The 23,502-nt window shown below is 40.9% G+C and overlaps 1 protein-coding gene across 5 annotated transcripts in view; it reads right to left on the reverse strand.

Moving 5' to 3' along the window:
* LOC138735618 (rapamycin-insensitive companion of mTOR-like) overlaps positions 1-23,502 on the reverse strand; it is a 265,357-nt gene that overhangs the window by 212,848 nt on the left and 29,007 nt on the right. For 2 of the 5 annotated variants that reach the window (XM_069883709.1, XM_069883692.1), the window contains exon 3: positions 9,385-9,475. The exons of 2 other annotated variants lie outside the window; for them this stretch is intronic. In XM_069883709.1, coding sequence (XP_069739810.1) covers positions 9,385-9,472 — 88 coding nt within the window. In that variant the 5' untranslated portion in view covers positions 9,473-9,475. Of the gene's footprint in view, positions 1-9,384; positions 9,476-11,944; positions 12,085-23,502 lie in introns of those variants that run through there. One more of the 5 variants, XM_069883699.1, reaches the window with a different exon arrangement.

Genomic DNA, 23,502 nt, shown 5'->3' on the forward strand with positions numbered 1-23,502 from the left:
CAAGTGAAACATTAGATAGCCAGTCCTCTCATCTTGCATGAACCACAAGCGCTTTGACCAGGCTGTCTTCCAAAAGCTTACCAGCTTGTCCTGTTTCAGTCCCAGCAACTTCTGCTGGATGACACTGTCAGGTGATCTCTGCTTCTCTCTCACACACACAAACATACACACACACACACACACACTCTGAGACTGAGAGAAAGCCTGTTTGACTCTGCTTACAAAACCACATGACCCTCTTACAACATCAAAACTCTCCTATAGACAATAGTGGTGCCAACATTCTCTTCCATCTGATGCTTTGGTAAACAACAATCCATTAGTGAAGCCACTTGAACACTCTTCAAAGCTCTTGCAAAAAGGTGTGAGAAGCCACCATGTCTAGCATAGCTCCAGTATTTCAAATAAGATCTGTTTTAAAGTGTTTGTATGTAACCTACTCTAACAAACCTTTCCCAATTTATCTCCCAAAAATATTTCTATATACTGTCACACTGTCAATAAATATATTTAATTGACTTGGTGAATTACAGCCTGTCAAATTCTGTCAAAATTTTGTTTCAATGAGTTCACCTCTCATTTTTCTAAACTACTGAATACAGAACAAGAGAGTGTGTGGAAGTGAGCATTCAATGATGGTCAGTAAATATGGACAAAAGGTCATTTGAGGCTAAACATGACGCCAAAATGATGAAATCCTGCAGATGCTTTCTGTTAGCAAAGAAAGTGTGAAGGGAAATGAAAATAATTCTGACTATCCAGTTCTTGGGTTAAAGGCTTTTTTTTTTGACAGGGATGTTAACTACACAGCTCAAGTAATCAGTTTGACTCTGATCAGTCTATCTGGAGTGCACACATTCTCTGGGACCACATGGGTTTCCCCTGAGGTCTCTGTTTTTCTCCCACATCTGAAAGATGTTCTGGTCAGATGATTGGATACTGTAATTTTTCCTTGGTAGGTGGCAGGTGTGACAGATTATAAAATGTTTTTGAGAGATAAATTGGGAAAGGTTTGTTAGAGTAGGTCACATACAAACACTTTAAAACAGATCTTATTTAAAATACTGGAGCTCTGCTCATGCTAGGCATGGTGGCACCAAGAGCCTTTGCAAAAGCATTGGAGAGTGCCCAAGAGACTTCACTAATGGATTATTGCTTACAAAAAGGCAACAGATGAAACAACTAGTTGGAACCACAGATTGTCTAGAGAAGAACTTGCCGTTCTAAGAGGGTCATGTGGTTTTGCAAACTGAAAGAAAAACAGGCTTTCTCAGAGAGAGAGAGAGAGAGAGAGTGAGTGAGTGAGTGAGTGAGTGAGTGAGTGAGTGAGTGAGTGAGTGAGTGAGTGAGTGAGTGAGTGAGTGAGTGAGTGAGTGAGTGAGTGAGTGAGTGAGTGAGTGAGTGAGTGAGTGAGTGAGTGAGTGAGTGAGTGAGTGAGTGAGTGAGTGAGTGAGAGAGAGAGAGAGAGAGAGAGAGAGCGAGAGAGAGAGAATATTCAGTTCTGCAGTAGCAGTTGGGACTGGTACAGGACAAGCTGGAAAGCTTGTGGGAAACCACCATTTGGAAGATTAGTTATGAGTGCTTAGTTCAGCCTGGTCAAAGCCCTTGTGGTTCATGCAAGAGGAGAGGACTGGCCGCCTAATGTTTCACTTGAAATAAGAGAAACAGAAAGGAACTCTATGGTGACCTGAAAGAAAGGTTTATCATCTAGAAAACCCTGATGGGGCAAGTTTCTTCGCCAAGACACTGACGTGGCTGATTAAAAGGGATCAGTTTGTGTCCTAGAACAACAAATCTCTCTCTGAAAACCGAGAAGAACTTTCCTGAGCGGTAAGAAATTATATTGGATAGTGAACCAAATAACTTTTCTGAACTTAAACACACATTACATACAAGTGCGCTTAGAATTAGAAGGGGGTTAAGTTGGGTTAATAATGTTAAAGTTTGATCCTGTTTTCATGTTTAAAGATCATTAAAAGCAACTTTTGTTTAAGTAACCATTTGTCTTGGTGAATATCTACTGCTGCTGGGTTTATGGGTCCTCTGGGCTCGTAACAGAAAAACTACGAAGAGAGAGGAGGAATTGAGATAGATGAGCCACAATCCCTTTGAATAATGAAAGAGGCTTAAAAAGGCTTAATGACCTAATCTTTCTCTTATCCTCTATTTCATCTCCTAACATCCAAAGCCTTGTCACCTCCAAGAATGTAAAAGAATGTAATGAACCATGCTGTATGTATGTTTAAATTTTAAAAATGTCTAAAGGCTCTCCACTTGCCTGAACAGGAGTTGCTCCAACAAGTCTCAAAGAACCTTTCAGAAATATTTAGATTGTCATGCTTCTTGTCTTTGCAATAATTTTGATTTTACTGACACTGGCTTCCAGGATTTTCAAAATCCTTTGAAAGCACATTTGCAATCTGACAGTGATCATGAACCCTCAGTTTCTGAAACATTCGACTGGTCTAGTAATAAAGTCATGCCATGACCACACCTTGCAAATTGCAAAAGTAAATTATTGTTGATGGTGGAAATTTGAAAGATCAGAAAATGCTGGAATATCCAGGCGTTCACACAGTATTTGCAAAACCCTAATGGTTTTGGCTAGTTGTGAAACATCAAAATTCCTGCCTGCAAATTACGTCCACATATAAAACAGTTAGCGCAACGATGTCACAGCGCCAGCAACCAGGTTAGAATCCAGCACTGTCCCCGTGTCTGCGTGGGTTTTCTCCGAGTGCTCCATTTGCCTCCCAACCTTCAAAATGTATGGGGATTGTAGGGGTTAATTTGGGTATTTGGGCAGCACGGGCTTGTGGGCCGAAGGGCCTGTTACCATGCAGTATTCAAATTTTTAATTTAAAAATTATAAAAATGCATCATCCTATCGTCTTTTTCTCACTTTCTTGCCATATTAGTTCCCTAAGGGTGCCAGCCAATGTAAAATGCACAACTTCTGTTCATGACATTTATGGTGCAAGTCCTTAGATGGCAACTCAATATTCCCTCCTCCTCATCCACTTCCAGACCCCACAAAATTAAAATGGTTGCCTAATTTTAGAATTCAGACAAGAACCTCCATCTCATAACAATTTTGCAGTCTCTATGCTGACAAAAGTACTACATGTCAATAAAGAACATTCCCTTCCTTTGTTGGAAAGGACACGTTTAAATTCCTAAGAGTATCTACACGTTATTTATTTCCAATTATAGCCGCACACTACTCGGAAGAAGACACACACACATAGAAGATCTGTTTTATTAGGGGCTCAGGCCTGACTTTTATACTCCTCGCATTCCCGCCTTTTCCCCCTTTTGCTTACATCACGGTCCGCCTAACAAAAGCGGGTTACCCGTGTGCGGGTACTTGCTTGCCATAACAATCCTTTCTTCCCTGCGCGCTGTCCCTGGTTGTTGGCTGTGCAGCAAGGCCAGGACCATTTTGGGGTTGCTGGTCTTTAAACTGTCATTGCCATCCGCCTGCCATTTCACTGGGGCTTGCTGGCCTTAAGTTGCACTCGCCACCCGGAGTACCGGCTTGATGGCCACGGCGGTGTGCCGCCACACAATAACAGCATCTCCAAAATCCAAAATAGTGAAAGGGGAATCATTCATTTGCTCAAAAAGCCACAAATTCAGACCACATCCTCCATGCAATATTTTAGTTGCCAACATGCCGATATTTTTGAATACATGCCTAAAATTACACTTAGTTGCCATGGGCTATGACTCAGAGTAACCTATAAAATTCCACATTGCTTCGCTATAATTTTATTTTTAATCTTGGCTCCTGCACTGACATGATGCCCAGCCAAAATAATTTACACATGACAATTGGAAGCAGAACTGTCTTTAATAAACCAATCAATCTTCCTCCATTTGGACAATCGTGGTTTTTAAAAAAATTTTGTGGCATGTTGAGGGCTATAGACTGAGTGCAGGTCAGTGGGACTGGGCAAAAAAATGGTTTGGCACTGACTAGAAGCACCGAAGAGGTCAGTTTCTGTGCTGTGATGTTCTATGGTTTTAGGTTCATTAACAAGAGAATTTTTCTGGGCAGGGAGGCGATTAATTCTGCCACCACGCATATTCAAAAGGTCAAAGAGTGCCTTTCCTCTACATTTTCAATGTTGCCTGATAGAATAGCCTGGATGATATTCTTCCATGGCCTTTATCAACTAATTTATCCAACTATCAGTTAGAAAGGTTCTAATTTGCTGAAGATGCAAGACATTCTGTATAGCAAGGTCCAAGACTACCAAGTATACAAATATACCAGCATCACACCAAACCCACCTCCGATCTTTACTTACCTGTCCACACAATGATGACATTTGCAACCGTATATAGATATGTATTTGGGAGATAAATCGGGGCAGGGTTTTCAGTGTAGGTCACATACAAACACTTCAAAACAGATCTTATTTAAAATACTGGAGCTCTGCTCATGCTAGACACATCGGCCAGAGCCTTTGCAAAAGCTTTGGAGAGTGCCCAAGAGACTTCACTAATGGATTGTTATTTACAAAAAGGCAACAGATGAAAGAACTCATCAGAGCCACAGGCTGTCTCGATGGGAACTTGCTGTTCTAAGAGGGTCATGTGGTTTTGTAAGCAGAGAGAGTAAGACAAGCTTTCTCTGAGGGAGTGAGAGAGAGACACACACACCCACACAGAGATCAGTTTTGCAGTGCTACACTCAGCAGCAGCAACTGGGACTGGGACAGGACAAGCTGGCAAGCTTGTGGAAAACCCCATTTGGAAGATGGGTTGTGAGTTCTTAGTTCAGCCTGGTCAAAGCCCTTGTGGTTCATGCAAAAGGAAAGGATTGGCTGCCTAATTTCACTTGAAATAAAATAAAAAAGGAACTCTGTGGTGACCTGAAAGAAAGAGGTTATCATCTGGAGAACCCTGAGGGGGCAAGTTTCTTCAGCAAGACACTGAAGTGGCTGATTAAAAAAGAATCAGTTGTGGGTGTCCAGCGAACAACAAATCTCTCTCTAACGAACAACAAATCTCTCTCTAACAACCAACAAGCACTTTCCTGTGCGGTAACCATTTACCTTTCAAGCACCAAAGTTTGGTGAACTTTATACATGTTAAATTCTGTGCACAGTATAAGAATTGCCTGTAACCAGTGAACTTGGAGGAATGAGAAGTGAGATTAGACTGTGAACCAAATTACTTTTCTGAACTTACACACACGTTACATACACACATGCGCTTAGAATTAGAAGGGGATTAAGTTAGGTTAGTTAAGTCAATAGTGATAAGTTAAAGTGTGATTCTGTTTTCATGTTTAAAGATAACTAAAAGCAACTTTTGTTTGACTAACTATTTGTCTTGGTGAATAGGCCAACATGGCCTGTTTCCGCTCCATAAATGGTTATATAGTTATATATATTGCAGCTAGGTTGATGGGTCCTTCCCTTCATTAACTCTGTACAGAATTTTAAAGAGTACAGATGTGGGGTTCAGTGGCAAAACCAGCATAACTTCAGCAACCTAGATTCCATCGTGACCTCTGATGCCATCTGAGTGAGTTTTGCATGTATTCCCTGAGACCACATGGCTTACTGCCATGTAACGTTTTTCTCCCACATTGAGTTCCTCCAGTAATTTTTTTGTTTGCTCAAGGCAAAGTGAATTCCCCAATTACAAAACAAGATTCATACTGTACCATGAAGGATCTCAGTTTGTGAGACAATATACTTGATAAATAACCCATTATTCTCTGCCAATCAGACCTTCCACATGAATCTGATTTGCCTGATGGTTAGTGTGAGCAGTTCCTTTGGTCATTCAGCATTCTCACTGCCCATGGGAAGAAGCTGTTCCTCAGCCTGGTAGCGCTGGCTCTGATCCTCCTGTATCTCTTTCCTGATGGGAGAAGGTGAAAGATACTGTGTGCAGGGTGGAAGGGGTTCTCGATGATTTTGCGTGCCCTCTTCAGACAATGAAGATCACGTCCATGTGGGGGAGGTGGTGGGTTGGGAAGGGAGACTCCAGTGATCCTCCCTGCCACTCTTATGGTCTTGTGGATTGACCTCTGATCCATTTCTCTGCAGCAACTGTACCACACTGTAATGCAGATGGCCAGGACACTCACGATAGAGCTCCTGTAGGTTGATATAATGGTGCCCAATAGCCCTGCCTGCTTCAGTCTTTGCTGCGCCTTCCCGACAAGTGAACTTCAAGAAACCTGGTGCTTTCCACTCTCTCAACTACAGAGTCGTTGATGGGTAGTGGAAGGTGGTCGTTCCTGATCCTCCTAAAGTCCACGATCATTTCTATCATCTTGTGCACAATGAGACTCAGGATATTTCTCTTGAATCATGTGATTTTCCACCTCTTCTCTGTAGTGCGAATCATCGTTGATACTGATAAGGCAGACGACAGTTGTGTCATTTGCAAATTTGACGACACTGTTGGAGCTGGATCTGGTGATACAGCTGTGGGCCAGTAGGATGAACAGGTGCGGGCTGAGCACACAGTCTTGAAGTGCACCAGTGCTCAGTGCTCGACATTTTGCTACCAACCCAGACAGACCGTGGTCTTTCCGTTAGGAAGTCCAGGATCCAATTACAGAGAGGAATGTTGAGTCCCAGCGAGGACAGCTTCTCCACTAAGTTCTGGGGAATTATCGTACTAAACATCAAGCAGAAGTCAATGAACAGCAGCCTGGTATATGAGGCGTAATATTTACTAGACAGTGTAGTGCTTATGTTTCTTTGAAAAGGAGGGAAGCCTTAGAGATTATGCATCAAGTAACTGGGTTTATCAGAAAAGATAACCTATGCTATCTCAACATTTGCCAGAAGAATGTGACCTTGATAAAAATGACCTGTTACCATTCTAAATTTACACATGTTCAGAGACACAGCAAAAATAAACTTGTCACACTATTGTCTAATCGTCATGCACTTCACCTATGCAACTAATTTGCTCTTTGATGACTGCACCACAAATCAAATATCTACAAGGCTCATAATTGTAAAGAATCCTACATTACCCGAATTGTACGAGAGAAACTGATAGGTCATGTAGCATCCACAGAAAGTAAAAGGCAGTCGACATTTCAAGCACGAGCCCTTCTTCAGTGGAGTGGACATTAAGTATTGGTTTTATAGGAATAGCTCAAATTAAATGATTTTATAAAGCTAGAAACGTGTTGAATTTGATTATAATAAAATGTTGAGAAATAGAAGCTGAAACAAAAAGAAAAAACTAAAATCCAAAAACTAAAATAAAAAAAACTACCTACTACAAATAAAAACTAAATCCCCTATCGATCCACCTTCCCCCCAAACTGGTCTAATCCCAAAACCAAAATATATGGTATTTCAAGTAATTAATTCAGATTGCATCCAGTTGACATTCAGAACCTCAAAGACATCATAAAATTATTATACCTTCAAGGAAAACTTCATTGATCAGGAAAAATAAAAAAAACATTCATAATGTTAATGAAAAATATTTTTAGCATATGGACCCCAAATTTGCAAAAATAAGGAATATTTATCCCTTAAATTATACGTTGTGGCAGCGCACTGCAAGTGAACTGGCCCCATTTGTACTGTTGGTGGGGAAGCTGCAGAAGATGGCGCCGATAGGGCTTACTCACTGCCTTGTGGCTTAGGCCACTACTCGCGCCCCAGGCCACATGATGATGTCACTGCAGCGCGGGATGGAATTCCTGTTGGCCTTAAAGGGGTGCACGTGAAATTCAAATAAATAGTTCTCTGCGTGTAGCAGCAGCTACATTGGTGACCCCGACAAGCCCAGACAATATCTGGTCTCCAAACACGGACTCTTTGGCAATCAGCGCCGTCTCAGTAAAGTTCCCTCCCTTCTGGACCCACCGGCCACGCACGTGGTTCAGGAGGCAGGAGGCACTCCGGGCGATCCATGGCCTGGCCCATCCCTCGGTCAAGATGACAATGCACATGGTGGCAGAACTCTTCGTCTGGCACAGGTTAAAGAAGCAAGTAGCCCAGATGGCACGGAACTGCACGCATTGCCAAGCATCCAAAGTTCAGCGCCATGTCAGAGCCCCGATACAGCACTTCAACCCGCCGGCTAGGAGGTTCTACCATATCCACGTCGACGTAGTGGGCCCCCTACTGGTGTCCAGGGACATCTGCTACCTCCTGACTGTGGTCGACCTGATGACGAGGTGACCAAAAGCCATCCCTCTCAGGGACACTTCCGCCGAGTCCTGCGCCAGAGACCTGCTTGCAAACTGGTCGCACGCTTTGGCGTCCCAGCCTACATTACTAGTGACAGGAGCGCCCAGTTCACCTTTGCCCTTTGGGCGCATCTGGCAAGCCATTTGGGGATTCAACTCCACCACACAACGGAATATCATCCCCAAGCCAATGGACTCAGAGTGTTTCCACCAACACCTCAAGGCAGCTCTCCTAGCATGGCTGAGAGGACCCAACTGGGCAGACGAGCTGCCATGGGTCCTGCTTGGCGTACAAAGGGCTCTGAAAGAAGACCTCCAAGTCTCATCCACAGAGCTCATCTACGGTGCACTGCTGTCGCTGCCAGGGGAGTTTCTCAGCGCAGACACTTCTCTCGGACCACCGCAGGAAGCTCGCCTCGTTAACACCCCCACCGCCAACCCACCATGGCAAGCACCCGGTGAACATCCCCAAAGAGCTGGACTCCGTGGAGTTCATTTTCATCCAGCAAGGCCCACACCCAGCACCTCTGCAGCGCCTGTACAAGGTCCTCCATCAATCAGGCAAAGTGTTTACTCTGGACATTGGGGGCAGGGAGGAACTATACACTGTCGACCGGTTAAAGCGGCACACATGGACTTGAGCCAGCCCTTTCAAACGGCACCGCCCCAACGGAGGGTCTCCAAGCAAACCAGCCCTGTTTCTACCGCTGCGCTGACTGGGCAGCTGCAGAAGATGGCGCTGTCAGGGCTTACTCACTGCCTCGTGGCTTAGGCCACTGCTCGCACCCTGGGCCACGTGATAACGTCACCGTTGCACAGGCCAGAACTCCCGTTGGCCTTAAAGGGGCGTGCGCGACATTCAAATAAATAGTTCTACTGGAAACCCCACCGAGTCTAGTGGTGTTTTCTGTGTGTAGCAGCCGCTACAACATAACTTTTTCTAAAGGAATACAGCTTTGAATCTCAGCGTGCCATCTATCTAATGTTAAAGAAACATTAGATTTCCATGTTACAGCAACACATTTCCTTGCTTTTACTAAGACCAACTTAACAAATTTTAATTGAAAATCTGACAGCAATAATTTAGGAGTGACACTTTCAAAATTTTCAAACAAAAGTAATTCAGGGTTTAAAGGAAAGTTCACCCCTGTTATTCACTGCAAAAATTTACTAATAGAAACTCAAAAAGGGTTGACCTTTGAACAAGACCACGTAGAATGAAGTTCCAATTTCTGTTCCACATCTAAAAGATTGATCCGATAAATTCAATCTCCATCTCGTCATTTTCTGAGGAATGGGTATAAAGTTGGTGCAAACAATTATAATGAAGTCATCTATATCTTACATTAATGGTATTTGTCAGAACTTCTTTACACAAGTTTTGCCAATCTTGTTGATTTATTATCGTGTCCAAATCTCGTTCCCATCTTTCTTTTAAATTAAACAAGGCTACTTTAGCCGACTGTTCTTGTAATAGTATATATGCAACTGAAATAAACTTTTTAATCATTCCATCAACCATAATTTGTTACAAATTTGAAGGATCTTTTAAAATCATTTTTGATCCTAGTTTCTCTCTTAAATAAGTCCTCAATTGAAAATAACAAAATAATGTATGAGGTACATCATATTTCATCATTAATTGATCAAAAGACATAAATCTATTATTATCATAACAATCTCCCAATTTAGAGATTCCCTTAAAATACCATACATTTAAAAAAGGATCATCTTTTGAAAAAAATCAATAAGGGATTAATTAGTGGTGTTCTTACTGAAAGGGTATTTCCATCAGTTTCTAATTTAACTTTATTCCAAATATTTAACAAATGTTTTAATATTGGATCTTCCTTACCTATTACAATAGATTTAAAATCCCATTTATAAATAAACTCATTTGGACTAACTTCTATCTTATTTAGTTCAAATTCCACCCATGATAGTCTAATTTTAACAAGCATGAAAACTAAAAACCTTAATTGTGCTGCTCTGTAATAATTCTTAAAATTGGGAAGTTGTAATCCTCCTTGTTCAAATTTCCACATTAATTTTTCTAATGACTTTCTTACCATCTTCCCTTTCCAAAGAAATTTCCTAACTTGCTTATTTAAATCTTGAAAGAATTTTTGAGGTAAAGCTATCGGTGAAGTTTAAAATAAATATTGAATTTGTGGAAAAAATTCATCTTAATACAATTAACTCTCCCAATTAACGTAACTGACAAACTTACCCATTTCTTCAAGTCTTCCTCTATTTTTTTAAATATTGGATATTATTTAATTTATATAAATTTCAAATTAGTATCAATGAATATACCTAAATATTTAATCTTGTCTGTCCATTTAAAATGAATCGCTTGTCCACATTGTGAATAATCTCCTTTTATCCCAATTTATCTTATATCCTGAAATGTTCACATAATTTAACAATTGACTATAAAGTCTTAGTAATGATATTTGTGGTTGAATTAAATAAACTAGTACATCATCTGCAAATAAACTAATTTTATGTTGGATCTGATTTATCTTAAATCCCTTTAATTGTTGGTCATCTCTGATCTTTTGTGCAAGTGGTCTATAGCTAAAGCAAATGAAGTTTGTGTTAAAGGACATCCCTGCCTACTTGATCTATTTAAATTAAAAGATGGAGATATCTATCCATTTGTTATCATTTTAGCTTTAGGACTTTTATGCAAGGCCTTAATCCAATTTATAATATTTACACCAAAACCAAATTTACTTGACATCTTAAATAAAAAGTCCCATTCTAACCTATCAAAAGCTTTTTCCACATCTAAAGCTACAATAAGACTCAAAATTTCTTTCTTCTGAGGTAAATTAATTATACTTAATAACCTTACTATATTCTCTGAAGTTTGTCTATTTTTTCAAACCCCGTCTGGTCCATCTTTATTAAATTGGGAAGATATTCATTAATGCGATACACTTTGCTACAATTTTATAATCTATATTTAACAAGATAGAGGTCTATAAGAAGTAGGCTTTAATGGATTTCTATCTTTGCTTTAAGAATAATCATAATTATCATCATAGAGGTGGTTTCTGGAAGACAATGTTGTTAGAAGCCTGTTCTATTACTTTCAAGAATAATAGAATCAATAAATCTTTAAACTCTTTATAAAATTCAACTGGAAACCCATTTTCACCCAAAGATTTGTAAACTAGTAAACGCATCATGAACCCTGCTCAGTGAAGAGTCTGTCTAATTGATCTAAACCTTGTTGAGTTAAGCACGGTAATGACAATTATGACAAATAATCATCTACAGGCTCTTCATCTTGTAACTTCTTGTAAAATTCCTTAAATACATCATTAATTCTTTGTGGTTTAAATGTCACTTCATGGTTATCCTGCTGTATTGCATTAATTGCTCTAGAAGATTGTACCACTTTTAATTGACAAGCCTGAACTTTGTGATCATTCCCCTAACTCATAATCTTTATGCTTAAAACATATCATTCTCTGTTCTATGTGTTAACATTGTATTATATTGCAATTTTTGTTATTAACTAAAGTTCTATATTTATCATCAGAGGGATGATTTTTTAATTCCCTTTTCCAATAAAGTTACTCCCTTTTCCAATTTATCTATATCTTTCATATATTCTTTCTTAAGTTTTGAAAAATAATTTATCATTTGGCCTCGTAGATAAGCTTTTGATGTATCCCAAATAACAAACATATTTTCTACTGAATGTAAATTAGTTTCACAAAACAAATGAATATATTGTCTTACTATAAACAAAAGGCTGGTCTTTTCAATAATAAAGAATTCAATCTCCGTCTGTAAGATGGCTGTTGTTTTTCTGCAAATTTCAACTCAATCAGAAGAGGAGAATAATCAGATATTAATCTAGTCTTATGATCCACATCAATCACTCCTGATTGATTTTGAGCGGAAAGCAAAAAACAAAATCAATTTTAGAATACTTATCAAACCTGCTAGAATAAAAAGAATAATCCCTATCCTTAGGGTGCATTTTTCTCCATATATCAATTAAATTAAAATCTTTCATTAAAGATAACAATGTTTTAGCCGCCTTTGATTTCATTATATTTCTTGAAGATTTAACCAATACAGGTTCTAAACAGAAGTTAAAATCATTACCCATCAAACCATTTTCATCTACATTTACTAAATTTTTTTGATAAAGTATCCTGTATAAATTTCTGATCATCGAAATTCTGTGCATAAATATTCAATAGAGTCCATTCTTTTGAGAATATTTGACAATGTATAGAGAGTGGCTCCAGGAGAAATTACAGCAGGTTCTTTTTCTGTCCTCGAATTGTGTTTTTCTTTCAGAGTAGTATTTTTAATTTTTTTTTTCTTTTCTTGATGGCATTTTATTCTTAACTGTCAACACTTTAGATTAACTTTAATATTGTAAACTTTACTTAACCAATAAAATCCATGGGAGTCGTAAGGGTGCACTGCACTCAACAGCATCACATGACCTCCCCTTAAATTTAATTATAATTTCACTCCAAAGGATAAGAGGCCATCTCTAAAGCTACTCATTTCTACTTTTATAAAATCACTTCTCTCAGCCTCCTGCTGCTAAAACTAGGAGCCATATTTTTGTTGCTGGAACTTTTGGTGATGTAATACGAGAGGCACCTGGGATGGACAGCCAGCACCTTTTTCCTTGGGTGAGAGTAGCAAACACTAGAGGGTGTCTATACAAGTTTAGGGGAAACATCAGGGGCAAGTTTTTTTTGTTTTTACACAGAGAGTAGTGGGTGCCTAGAATACATTGCCAGGGGTGGTGGTGGAGACTGGTACAACAGAGGCATTCTCAGGCACGTGGATGCAAGAAAAATAGAGGGTTATGGATGTAAGATAAGGGAAGGTTTAGTTTGTTGAGTAGGTTTATAGAAGTCTGCGCACCATCAGAGGCTGTAGTGTTTTATGAATGACTACTCAAATCCTTTACCAGCAGTGATGCTCATTCCACTTCCTTAACTTGTCATTTAAATGTTTCATGACCACGTTTTAATTCTTTCTGGCTAAACAATGGCTCAATTTTAAAATTATCATACTTGTCTTCAAATCTTGCCCCTCCCTGAATTCTCAAGTGCTACAAACCTCCAGTGAATCTGTGCTCTTAAAATCCTACCCGCTTGAAAGTAGCTGAATTTAATCTAGCTGTTTGTTGTGGCTCTGGTTTAAAATGCATGGCACTAACATGATAGAATTCATCTCCTAAATCTTCCAGGCTTTATTATTTTCATAATTTTATATACTCTATAAATATTTGATGGCCTAATGCAAAAATATTCTTGGGTGATTTACTTTAAATTGCATATTTAATAATGTACCTATAAAACACAGGATTTTCTGCTACATTATACAACCATATAACAGCACGGAAACAGGCCATCTTGGCCCTTCTAGTCCGCACCAAATCAAGTCCTCTCCTCTAGTCCCACCTACCTGCACCCTGCCCATCACCCTCCATTCCCCTCCCATCCATATACCTATCCAATTTTTCCTTAAATGACAAAATGGGCCCTGCTGCCACTACTTCTCCTGGAAGCTCATTCCATACAGCTACCACTCTGAGTGAAGAAGTTGCCCCTCATGTTACTTCTAATCTTTTGCCCCTTAACTCTTAACCTCTTGTTTAAATATCTCCTACCCTCAAGGGAAAGAAGCCTATCCCCCTCAACTCTATCTATCCCCCTCAATCTATCCCCTCTATACAATACCGCTATACAATACTGCTATACAATACCATACCTCTATGGAGAAGAGCAGAAGGACAGAAAAGAGTCCGGGGCAGGTAAGAAAACTTTTTAAAAAGTCTCTTACCAGGGTCTGCGGGGAGGAGTCGGCGTCGGAGGCGGCCATTGGTCGAGCGAGCGTACAGCAGAGTGTGACGGGAAGGTAAGGTCTTTTTAAAGACCCTTACTGGGGACAGAGCCTAGCAGTAGGGAGAGGAGAGGAGAGAAAAGGAGAGAGGAGAAGGACAGAAAAGAAAAGAGTCCGGGGCAGGTAAGAAAACTTTTTTAAAAGTCTCTTACCAGGGTCTGCGGGGAGGAGTCGGCGTCGGAGGCGGCCATTGGTCGAGCGAGCGTACAGGAGAGTGTGTAGGGGTTCATTGGTAAAAGGCCAATAAATAAGAGGGACAGCGAGCGGCCCAGCGAGTGAGTGGCCCAGTGAAGGAGTGGGACTTCCAGGCTTTGGCTCATCAGGCTTCGGCGAAAGCAGGCGGAGAGAAAGCTAAGATAGTCTTTATTACTACTTCATTGGGGTAAGGGATGAGTGTTAAGTCTGTGTGTTGTCGGGACTGCCGGATGTGGGAGGTCCTGGAGTCTTCCAGACTCCCGGATGTCCATATCTGCACTTGGTGTGTCGAGCTGCAGTTTGTCAGGGACCGTGTTAGGGAACTAGAGCTGCAGCTCGATGACCTCAGGCTGGTTAGGAAACAGAGGTAGTCATAGACAGGAGTTACATCCAGGTGGTCACGCCGGGGCCACGGGAGGATGAAAGGTGGGTAACTGTTAGGAGAGGGACAAAAGAACGTAAGGTGCCAGAGAGGAGCCCTGTGAATGTAACCCTCAGCAATAAGTACGCCTCTTTGAGCACTGTTGAGGGGGACATCAAGGTTGGGGGGAGCGACAGTGGCTGTGCCTCTGGCACGAGGTCGGCCCCTGTAGCTCAGAAAGGGAGGGAAAGGAAGAGTTAAGGGGCAATTGTGGTAGGAGACTCCATAGTTAAGAGGACGGATAGGGGATTCTGCGGACGCAGCAAGGAGAACTGGATGGTGGCTTGCCTCCCTGGTGCCAGGGTCCGGGATGTTGCTGCTCGTGTCCCGGATATCCTAAAGTGGGAGGGACAGGAGCCAGAGGTCGTGGTACATGTAGGTACCAATGACATAGGGAGAATTAGAGAAGAGGTCCTAAAAAGTGAGTACAGGCAGTTAGGTAGGGAGTTAAAAAGAGGGACCGCAAAGGGGGTAATCTCTGGATTACTCCCTGTGCCACGTGACAGTGTGAATAGAAATAGAATGAGGTGGAGGATTAACACGTGGCTGAAGGGGTGGAGTAAGGGGCAGGGTTTTAAGTTTCTGGATAACTGGGACCTTTTTTGGGGGAGATGTGACCTGTACAGTAAGGACGGGTTACACTTAAATCCCAGGGGGACCAGAATCCTGGCAGAGGTATTTGCTAGGGCTACTCAGGATCCTTTAAACTAGAATGGTTGGGGGGAGGAAAATAGTACAGAGCAGAAAGGAGAAGGTTAGAATGCAAACAAAGAAAGTTTGTAGTATTTGAATATGGATGGGCAGGTGATAGAGAAGGGAAATGCTCTGGAAGAAGATGAAGGGCAATTGGCAGGAAAAGTAAATAATGTTGTTATTAAAGATGAGGGAAAACAGGGAATAAAAATTGGGAAATCTCTGAAATTCATATATTTTAACGCCAGGAGTATTGTAAAAAAGGTGGATGAGCTGAAGGTGTGGATTGATACTTGGAAGTATGATGTGGTAGCGATTAGTGAGACATGGTTGCAGGAGGGATGTGATTGGCAGCTGAATATCCCTGGGTTTCGTTGTTTTAGGTGAGATAGAGTCGGAGGGGCAAGAGGAGGTGGGGTTGCATTGCTTGTCAGGGAAAATATTACAGCGGTGCCTAGGAAGGATAGATTAGAGGGCACATCCACGGAGGCTATTTGGGTGGAACTGAGGAGTAGGAAAGGAGAGGTTACACTTGTAGGGGTGTATTATAGACCACCCGGAGGGGACCGAGACCTAGAGGAGCAAATCTGTAGGGAGATAGTGGATATTTGTGATAAGCACAGGGTTGTAATTATGGGAGATTTTAATTTTCCACATATAGATTGGGAAACACATTCTGTGAAAGGACTGGATGGGTTAGAGTTTGTGAAATGTGTGCAAGATAGTTTTTTACAACAATATGTAGAGGTGCCGACCAGAGAAGGAGCAGTATTAGATCTACTGTTGGCAAATGGAATGGGTCAAGTGACGGAGATTAGTGTTGGCGAGCACTTCGGGTCCAGTGATCATAATGCCATTAGCTTCAATGTCATTATGGAAAGAGAGAAGTCAGGGCCAAGGGTTGAGGTTTTTGATTGGGGAAAAGCTAGATTTGAGGAGATGCGAAAGGACTTGCAGGGTGTGCATTGGGACAATTTGTTTTATGGGCAGGATGTAGTGGAGAGATGGAAGTCTTTTAAAGATCAGATTTTGAGAGTGCAAAAGCTTTATGTTCCTGTTAGGTTAAAAGGAGGGGCAAAAGGTTTGAGAGATCCGTGGTTTTCAAGGAATATTGGAAACTTGGTTCAAAGAAAAAGGGAGGCGTACATAGATATAAGAAGCATGGAGTTAAGGAGATGTTTGAAAGACATATTGAATGTAAGAGGAATCTTAAGAGAGGAATTAGGAAAGCTAAAAGAAGGTACGAGGAAATTATGGCAAGCAGGGTGAAAACTAATCCAAAAGAGTTCTACAAATATGTTAATGGTAAGAGGAAAGCTAGAGACAAAATTGGTCCCTTAGAAAATCAGAGCGGAAAACTGTGTGTGGAGCCTAGAGAAATGGGGGAGATACTGAACAGTTTCTTTTCTTCGGTATTCACTAAGGAGAAGGATATTGGGAGATGTGAGATAAAAAAAAGCAAATTGGGTAAATATGGGGAATATAGAGATTACAAAAGGTGTAGTTTTAAGGCTTTTGAAGAATATAAAGGTGGATAAGTCTCCGGGACCAGACGGGATCTTCCCCAGGACATTGAGAGAAGTGAAGGAGGAAATAGCAGAGGATCTGGCGGTAATTTTCCAAATGTCATTAGATATGGGGATAGTGCCGGAGGATTGGCGCATTGCGCATGTGGTTCCGTTATTTAAAAAGGGTTCAAGGAGGAAGCCTGGCAACTATCGGCCTGTAAGTTTGACGTCTGTGGTAGGTAAATTAATGGAGAAAATTCTTAGAGATAGTACTTATAAACATCTGGATAGACAGGGACTGATCAGGAGCACTCAACATGGATTTGTGGGAGGAAGGTCATGTTTGACCAATCTGATTGAATTTTTTGAAGAGGTGACTAGGAATGTGGATGAGGGTAGTGCAGTGGATGTTGTCTATATGGACTTCAGTAAGGCCTTCGATAAGGTACAACATGGAAGGTTAGTTAGGAAGGTGCAGTCTTTAGGTATAAATTTTGAGATAGTCAAATGGATTGAACATTGGCTGAAAGAGAGAGGCCAGAGAGTGGTAGTGGATAATTGTCTGTCAGGTTGGAGGCCGGTGGCCAGTGGTGTGCCTCAAGGATCTGTATTGGGCCCATTGTTGTTCGTTATATACATTAATGATCTAGATGATGGGGTGGTGAATTGGATTAGTAAATATGCAGACGATACTAAGATAAGTGGAATAGTGGATAATGAAGAAGGTTTTCAAGGATTGCAGAGGGATTTGGGCTGCTTAGAAAAGTGGGCTGAAAAATGGCAGATGGAATTTAATGCTGATAAGTGTGAGGTGCTTCATTTTGGTAAGAAGAATCAGAAAAGGACATACTTGGTAAATGGGAGAGCATTGATGAATACAGAAGAGCAGAAAGATTTAGGAGTAACGGTACATCGTTCCCTGAAGGTAGAAACTCACGTGAATAGGGTGGTGAAGAAAGCTTTTAGTATGCTGGCCTTTATCAATCATTGCATGGAATATAGGAGTTGGGAGGTGATGTTGAGATTGTACAAGACGTTGGTGCGGCCTAATTTGGAGTTCTGTCTGCAGTTCTGTTCGCCTAATTATAGGAAGGATATAAACAGAGTGGAGAGAGTGCAGAGAAGGTTTACCAGAATGTTACCTGGGTTTAAGCATCTAGAGTATAGGGAGAGATTGGGCAGATTAGGTCTTTATTCTTTGGAGCGTAGAAGGTTGAGAGGGGATTTGATAGAAGTATTTAAGATTATGAAAGGGATAGACAGAGTGGATGTGGATAGACTATTTCCGTTAAGAGGAGGAAAGATTAAAACAAGAGGACATGAGTTAAGAATTAAGGGGCAGAGGTTTAGAGGTAACATGAGGGGGAACTTCTTTACTCAGAGAGTGGTAGCCGTGTGGAATGAGCTTCCGGGAGAAATAGTGGCGGCGGAGTCAATTGTATTATTTAAGAAAAGGTTGGACAGGTATGGATGAGAAGAAGATGGAGGGTTATGGGCATTGTGCAGGGAGGTGGGACTAGAAAGGGGTGTTTGGTTCGGTGCGGACTAGAAGGGCGTAATGGCCTGTTTCCGTGCTGTAATTGTTATATTATGTTATGTTATGTTAAAATCCCCCCTCAACCTTCTATGCTCCAAGGAATAAAGACCTAATCTGCTCAATCTTTCTTTGTAATCTAGATTCTGAAACCCAGGAAAATTTTCATAAACCTTCTCTGTTCTCTCTCTACCTTGTTGATATCCTTCCTATAATTCAATGTCCAGAACTGCACAGTATTTCATATTTGGTCTCACCAATGCCTTGAACAGTCTCAACATCACTTCCCAACTACTGTATTCTAAGCCTTGATTTATAAAGGCCAGCATACTAAAAGCCTTCTTCACCACCCTATTGTTACGAGCCCAGAGGACCCATAAACCCAGCAGCAATAGATATTCACTACGACAAATGGTGACTTAAACAAAAGTTACTTTTAATTATCTTTAAACATGAAAACAGAATCAAACTTTAACTTATCTCTATTGACTTACTTAACCTAACTTAACCCCCTTCTAATTCTAAGCCCACATGTATGTAATGTGTGTGTAAGTTAAGAAAAGTTCTCAGGTTCACAGTCCAATCTCACTTCTCATTCCTCCAGTCTCACTGGTTGCAGGCAATTCTTATATTGTGCGCAGAATTTAACATTTATAAAGTTCACCAGGCTTTGGTACTTGAAAGGTAAATGGTTGTTTGTTCCTTTTAAATGGTTGGTTGTTCCTTTTAAATCAGCCACTTCAGTGTCTTGCTGACAAAACTTGCCCCTTCTGGGTTCTCCAGATAACCTTTCTTTCAGGTCATCACAAAATTCCTTTCTGATTCACTTATTCCAAGTGAAACATTAAACAGCCAGTCCTCTCCTCTTGCATGAACCACAAAGGCTTTGACCAGGCCATCTCCCAAATGGAGCTCTCCACAAGCATGCCAACTTGTCCTGTTCCAGTCCCAGCTACTTCTGCTGGCTGTAACATAGTACAAGCGATCTGTGTGTGTCTCTCTCTCTCCCTTTCTGACTCTCTGAGAGAAAGCCTGTTTAACTCTTTCTGCTTCATGACTCTCTCAGAACAACAAGTTCTCTTCCAGACAGCAGCGGCTCCGGCATACTCTTTCATCTGTTGCCTTTTGCAAACAACAATCCATTAGTGAAGTCTCTTGAGCACTCTTCAAAAGCTCTTGCAAAAGCTCTGGAGCCGATACATCTACCATGGGGCAGAGCTCCAGTATTTTAAATAAGATCTGTTTTTAAGTGTTTTCAATGACCTAATCTAATAAACCTTTCCAAATTTATCTCCCAAAAACATATCCATGTACTCTCACACTATCCACATGAGTTCTACCTTCAGGGAATGAACTGTTATTTCCAGATCTTTCTGCTGAACTGCATTCCTCAATGCCCTCCCATTTACTACGCATGTCCTGCTTTGATTATTCCTTTCAAAATGAAGTACTTCACAATCCTCAGCATTAAACCCCACGTGCCATCTTTCAGCCCACTCCTAAGCTGTCCAAATCCTTTTTCAATCTTTGAGAACCTTCTTCATTATCCACCATTCCACCTATTTTAGTATCATCCACATATTTACTAATCCAATTTACCACCCCAACGTCCAGATCATTAATGTAAATAACAAACAGCAAAGGGCCCAATACAGATCCCTGAGGCACACTGCTTGTTACTGGCCTCCAGCCTGAGAAAGTTATCCACTACGACTCTCTTGCATGTCCCATCTAGCCACTTTTGAACCCATTTGACTATCTCAAAGTTAATATATAGCTCTTGAACCTTCCGAGCAAACTTTCCATGTGCAACCTTATTGAAGGCCTCACTGAAGTCCATATAGACAACATCCACTGTTTTCCCCTCATCAACATTCCTAGTCACCACTTCAAAAAATTCAACAAGATTGGTCAAACATTACCTTCCACACACAAACTCGTGTTGACTGTTCTTGATCAGACCTCAGACCCTGTCTCTCCAGATACTTATATATCTCTAAGAATGTTTTCCATTAACTTACCTACCACAGACATCTCCACGGGCCTATAATTGCTAGGCATGCTCTTCAAACCCTTTTTAAACGAAGGAACCACATTAGCAATATGCCAATCCCCCAGCACTACACCCATCTCTAATGACATTTGAAAAATCACTGTCAGAGCCGTTGTTATTTCCTCACTAACTTCTCTCAAGATCCTGGGGAAAATCCCATCAGGACCTGGAGACTGATCCACCTTTATATGCTTCGAAAGCTCCAGTACTTCCTCTTTCTTAATCACTACAGTTTCCGTAATTACCCTCTTTGCTTCCTTTAACCCGCACAATTCAATATCCTTCTCCTTAGTGAATATCAAAAAGAACTTGTTCAAAATCTCCCCCACCTCATTTGGCTCCACACACAGTTGTCCGCTTGATTCTCTAAGGGACCAATTTTATCCCTCTCTCCTTTCGCTATTAACATATTTATAGAAACCTTTTGGATTTATTTTCACCCTGCTTGCTATAGCCACCTCGTACCTTCTTTTAGCTTTTCTCAATTCTTAAGATTCTTTTTACATTCAACGTATTCCCCGAACATCTCCTTTATTCCTGTTTCTTGTATTTATTGTAGGAATCCCTCTTTTTTCGAACCAAATTTCCAGTATCCCTTAAAAATCATGGCTCTCTCAAACTTTTAACTTTGCCTTTTATCCTGACAGGAACAAAGATTTTGGAACCTCAAAATATCACCTTTAAAAGACCTTCATTTCTCTACTATATCCTTCCCATAAAACAAACTGTCCCAATCCACCCCTTGTAAATCCTTTCTCAGCTCCTCAAATCTAGCTTTTCCCCACTTGAAAACCTCATTCTTAGGTCCTGACCTATCCCTTTCCATAATTACATTGAAGCTAATGGCACCATGATCACTGGACCCAAAGTGCTCCCCAACACATACCTGTCACCTGACCCATCTCATTCTCCAACGTAGATCCAACACTGCCCTTTCTCTAGTTGGCACCTCTACGTATTGCTGTATAAAATTATCCTGCACATATTTTACAAATTGGAAGTTGTTTACAACAACCCTAATAAGGGATTCCCTGATGTTTACCACAGGTTCCAAAGCTTAAAAAAAATTGTTCCACTGTTTAATATTAAACTTTAATATTAGATTCTACACCAACAGTCAAATGCTTTTGGTACTCTGTTATTTACCTAAACAAATATTTCCTGATTTTACCCCAAAATGGACTTGTTCCAATTTTGCATACAACAGTACATGTAAATGGTACTTTCAATACATACCTGTTGCCACCAAGTTGACATTAGGGTGCTCAGCATTCTGGTTTGATGCTAAACAATATCCAGCTCCCTCTCTCCTGCTTATGAATCTACTCATAGGCCCCTTTTTTTAAAATCCCTTCCTCTGTACCCCAACTGCAAATCGATCTCTCAGAAACTAATGTTAGAAGCCTCAATTCTGAGATGGTCAACAACGATCAGAGGTATTTAGAATGCAATCTATTTTTCACAAGTTTCAATGTTTAAATTTTATGTAGCACAAATGGTGATGGCTGTCCAAGCCCCAGAGCACAATAAGTTTGATATTTACAGTGGGCAATATCAATCTCCATCACATCTACCTTTCTTCCTGTATTTCAATTTAAGATCAACAAATTATTTCACAATATAAAACAACAGGTTTGTTAAACTGAGGAGCAGAAATAGACCATTCAGCTCACCGAGTCTGCCCCACCATTCAATCACATGCTGATCCATTCTCCCTCTCAGCCCCACTGCCTGCCCTTCTCCCTCTATTCTTTGATGCCCTGGGTAATCAAGAATCTATGAATAGTTAAACACAAAAATCTGTAGACACCATGGTTGAAGTAAAAATACAAAGCTGAATAAAATCAGAAGGTCAAAAAATGTCCTTTATATAACAAAGGTAAAAATACATAACTGACGTCTTGAGATTGAGCTCTTCATGAAGGTATGGAAAAATGTCAGCAGGCGTCTGAACAAAAGAGAAGGAGGGAGGTGTGGTCTCAAAGGCAGATGAAGAAGAGAGGGAGGGAAGAGCAGCAAGGGGAGGAGGGATGGTTAGGTGAACAGAGAAGGAAGGGGAGGAGAGCTGGAAGGGGAAGAGAGAGCAGGTCAGCAAAAACTGGAAAAGTTGATGCTAATGCCATCTGGCTGGAGAACCTATCAATCTCCACCTTTGCCCAGACGAAGTAATGGAGGGATAAGTCAGTAAGTTTGCAGATGATGCAAAGGTGGAATGCTGTTGTAGGTTACAATGGAACATAGACAGGATGCAGAATTGAGTGGATAAGAGGTAGACAGAGTTGAATCCGGATAAGTGTGAGGTGATGCAGTTTGGTCGGTTAAACTTGAACGAAGACTACATGGTAATGGTAAGATACTGAACAGTGTGGATGAACAGAAGGACTTAGGTTCCAAATTTTTAGATCTCTTAAAGTTGCTGTGCAGGTTGGTAGGACAGTTAAGAAGGCCTAGGGTATGCTGGGTTTCATTAATTGGGGGATTGTGTTCAGGAGTCATGAGGTAAAGTTGCAGCGATATAAATCTCTGGAGATACCACAGCTTGGTTACCTCATTACTGGAAAGATGTAAACCTATAAAAAGGGTGCAGAGGAGATTTACCAGGGTGAATTGGAAAATGAGGCAAGGTTAACTAGGGATTTTCTCTTTGGAGCAAATGAGGATGAGACGAGACTTAACAGAGGTCTACAAGCATGAGAGGCATAGATCAAACAGACACTGAGCACCTCCTTCCTAGGGCGGGTGTAGCAAACACCAGAGGATATCTATACAAAATGAATGGGGGAAATTTTAAGAGAGGTATTAGGGGTAGGTTTTTGAACATAGTTGTGGGTGCCTGGAATGCATTGCCAAGGGTGGAGGTGTAGGCTGAAGCTGGAACAATAGGGCAAAAGGGGCATTTGAAAGACTCAGACAAGCACATGGATGAAAGAAAAGTAGAGGGTCATGAGGTAGGGATGATTTAGTTTTTTTTGGTAGGAATATATAGCTCAGCACAACATCATGAACCAACAAGCC

Source organism: Narcine bancroftii, chromosome 1 (assembly GCF_036971445.1).
Source record: "Narcine bancroftii isolate sNarBan1 chromosome 1, sNarBan1.hap1, whole genome shotgun sequence".
NCBI classification, from domain to species: Eukaryota; Metazoa; Chordata; class Chondrichthyes; order Torpediniformes; family Narcinidae; genus Narcine; species Narcine bancroftii.